We start from the raw sequence: 3,860 nt of genomic DNA on the forward strand, positions 1-3,860 counted from the left end.
TTTATATTTTTTTCGTCATCATTTTTTCTTAAAAAAAATATATAAAATGCAATATTAGTATATACATCAAATCGGCTTGGGCGAATAGCCTTATTTATTTATTTTTAATTTTAACTAATTTAATTTTATTTAAAAGTATGTTGGAACATTAACTAATTCGTAAATTAGTCTATACAATTCCGTTTTTTTTAATTAATTATTTATTTTTAATTTTGTGTAATAAGCTCGTTTATAAAATTAAATAAATATATATTTAATTAGACTTATAATTTTTAAATAAATTTGGATAAAATAAAAAATAAATTTCAATTATTTAAAGTAATTATCATGAAGTTATATAAAGTATAACATAAATGATTGATAAAATAATCTTATACATACAAGTATAATTTTTTTTTAAAATTATTATAATATATACATAGTGTTATTATATATATTATATATACATATATAAGTATAAAATTTCTTTAAACTATAATTATATATAAAATTATAAAATGCAATATTAGTATATACATCAAATCAGCTTGGGCGAATAGCCTTATTTATTTATTTTTAATTTTAACCAATTTAATTTTATTTAAAAATATGTTGGAAGATTAACTAATTCGTAAATTAGTCCATACAATTCCGTTTTTTTTTTTAATTAATTATTTATTTTTAATTTTGTGTAATAAGCTCGTTTATAAAATTAAATAAATATATATTTAATTAGACTTATAATTTTTAAATAAATTTGGATAAAGTAAGAAATAAATTTGAATTATTTAAGGTAATTATCATAAAGTTATATAAAGTATAACATAAAGTGATTGATAAAATATTATAATATATACATAGTGTTATTATATATTATATATATATATATAAGTATAAAATTTAAACTATAATTATATATATATATATATTTAAAATAAATTTATAAATACTATTCATTCAAATCTAGCTTTAATTTACTATTGTTTCCAAATAGATCACACTACTCAAACTACATAATTTCACAAATGTCAACCCTAAACTCATCTAAAAAACAATCTAGTAAATAAATATGTAATCTCTCTCCAAATGAAATTCTTTTACAAAATAAGAAATATTTGTCTACAACTACAACTTTGAACAAGCAAGCATAAATGTTACTTCCCTTTATCTTGAAGATTAATGTTGATTGCTTTGACTAGTAATTTAGTCCTTGGCTCAGCCACCATCCCTTTTGACATCATCTCTTTGTAATATTTTAAAGCTTCTTCAATCTTCTTCTTATGAAACAACCCATGGACCATAATAGTGTAAGAACGTTGATCATGTCCAACACCATCCCTCTCCATCTCATTCCAAGTAAACCTAACTCTTTCTTCACAATCCCATTCCATGAACAATCTCAACACCATATTATAAATGTCAGAAGTCATCTTGCATCCGACCCTCTTCATCCTTTCCAATACCCGCATCACTTCTTCGAGATTCTTCGAACAACTCAATAAATAGCCATATGTTCTGGCATTCGCCAAACAATCCCCCTTCTTCTCCTCCATCTCGTCCAAAAGCTCAAACACTTTCTCCATCCGACGAATCTTGCATAGATGTTTCACGAGCGAATTGTAGGTAGCCACATTAGGAAGGCAACCGCGTTCGTTCATTTCGTTGAATATTTCGAGGGCCTCTGGTATCCTTTTCTTGAAACAGAGCCCATCTATGATGCAGTTGCATATAGCCACATCAGGGTTACATCCTTTTTCAAACATTGATTGGAATAGTTTCACAGCGGTGCTCAATTTCCCAGCTTTTGCTAGCGAGTTAATGAAAATCCCATATGTGAAAACATCGGGTTTGCATTGTTTCGAGGTTATGATTTCATTCCAAAACCGTTTGGCCTCGCGAAGACTACCCATGACGCACCAACCGTTCAGGATGATGTTCATTGTCTTGATTTCGGGTGGATTGAACTCATTTTGCTTCGAATGGAAAAGGAACTCGGCAGCGTCTACATGCTTGTACCTACAAAGGGAAATCAGGAGTGTTTGAAAGGAGATGAGATCGAGTTTAAGCCCAAGTTGTTTTCTCTTGTAGAAAGTTTGAGTCGCTTCCTCCACCATGTGGGCAGCTGAATAACGGTTCACTACTATGCCATATGCTTTCTCGTTTAAGAGACCTATCTCGGACATTTCATCAAACACTTGGTTCAACTCACTAAATCGCTTCATTCGGCCGAGAATGTCTAGAATTTCATTGTAAACGACAGAACCGGGAGAGTACCGAATTTTGTTTCTTTTGTTCGATACCCATCTAAAGAATGTATAAGAAGATGCCCAATCGGATCGGTGGAGTCGAAGCACATTCAAAACTAACTCTTCAGTAAGCAATAAGTCGGATTGTTCCAACATACGCTCGATATCTTCATATGGGTAGTTTTCTTGGACTTTGAGGATCTTTTGGACCTTATGAGCATCAATGTCTAGAGATGAACTTTCATCACCATCTTTACTCAAAGAATCACAGTTAAAGTTGCGATATTGATCAACTAAATAATGACGGGTAGCTAAAACAGATCTAAGATGTCCTATGGTTTCTCGATGAATCAGTTTCACCATCCAGATCCTAGAAATCATGATCAAATAATTGAAATGTATTGGAGTGAAATCACACCTGCATAATATGGAGGTTGGAAGAAGAAATGAAATGTTATGATAAAATTGAAGGAAAAAACAACTAAAAACTAATATTAACATGATAAAATTGAAAGAAGAAGAAAAAGTTATGATATCTTTTTATGCATTTATTCAAACATCTTGCAAGCATAACACTAACAAGATAGAAGATAACCATTGATTTCATCAAAATCTCATCTCAAAAGCATTTAAACTAGAAATAGGAGCATGCATACTAATAAGCTCATCCTAATCTAGCTATAAAACAATAAATTAGACCTAGGTTTGTTAGCTGTAGTCTGTAGAAGATGAAGAAACAACTCTCAGCTGGAAGTGGACAGTTGACAGACTGTGAAAGGATTTTCAACCCAACTCTTCTAGCTCTTCTCACTTTTTTTAGCTCTATGAGTAGAATCTAGCTATTTGAAATCGAATCCAACAGAAAATCCGATCCCATTGTGATAGCATGACAATCTAGCGTTAAACTCTATTTTAATCATTAATGTGGGAATATTGGTGCAACGTTTACTACTAAAAATCATATAGGCTGGAATTTCACAGTTGTTTATTCATTATATGGACTAATACCAACACATTATTATCTCAAAATCAAGAGAAAAAGGGGAAGAAGTGCTCAGGAGGGAGGATGGAACGATATGAAGCTGCTGCTCCGATTTCTAAATCTCAAACCCTAACAAATAAAAATAAAATTAATTTCCCTCTCGTCTCCCGCTACCAATTAATTTTCTAATCGAAACCCTAATCTTTCAATTTATAGCAAAAACAAAACGGTAGAGGTGAAAAAGGAACTAACCGCGTTTGAAGGGAGATCGCTGCAAACGGGTCTGCTCCATATTTGTCCCTTCTGCATCTCCTGGCGACAACGGTGGGTGCGGGTCAAGGCGCAGGGCAAGAACTAGGGGGAAATTTGACAAAATAACTTCGTAAAAAGGTTATTTCCAAATTTAGCATATTTCAAATAATTTTTTCAAATTTAACCTTTGCCTATAGAAAAAATCCTTTTACCCTCAAATTAAAAAAAAAATCAGTTTATTTCCTTCTCCCCTTCAGTTTTCCTCCTTCTCCTCTTTTCATATTTCCAAACCGCCTTCTCTCCGACGACGACCAATTCAAGCCCACGACCCACCTCTCCCCGACGACGATCCATGCCACGAACCCCACCGCTCCCCCGACCCCGACGACTATCCGAGCCCC

General features: G+C 32.3%; 1 protein-coding gene across 1 annotated transcript; it reads right to left on the reverse strand.

The window, feature by feature from the left end:
* Positions 1 to 905: 905 nt before the first annotated feature.
* On the reverse strand, positions 906 to 3,565 carry LOC124940120 (putative pentatricopeptide repeat-containing protein At3g15200). Its single transcript, XM_047480604.1, has 2 exons — positions 3,460 to 3,565; positions 906 to 2,643 (listed from the first exon to the last, which is right to left on the reverse strand). Exon 2 carries the CDS (start codon positions 2,604 to 2,606, stop codon positions 1,134 to 1,136), a length of 1,473 nt encoding a protein of 490 aa, XP_047336560.1. The 5' UTR covers positions 2,607 to 2,643; positions 3,460 to 3,565; the 3' UTR covers positions 906 to 1,133.
* Between the last annotated feature and the right edge of the window lie 295 nt (positions 3,566 to 3,860).

Source organism: Impatiens glandulifera, chromosome 5 (genome assembly GCF_907164915.1).
Source record: "Impatiens glandulifera chromosome 5, dImpGla2.1, whole genome shotgun sequence".
NCBI lineage: Eukaryota > Viridiplantae > Streptophyta > Magnoliopsida > Ericales > Balsaminaceae > Impatiens > Impatiens glandulifera.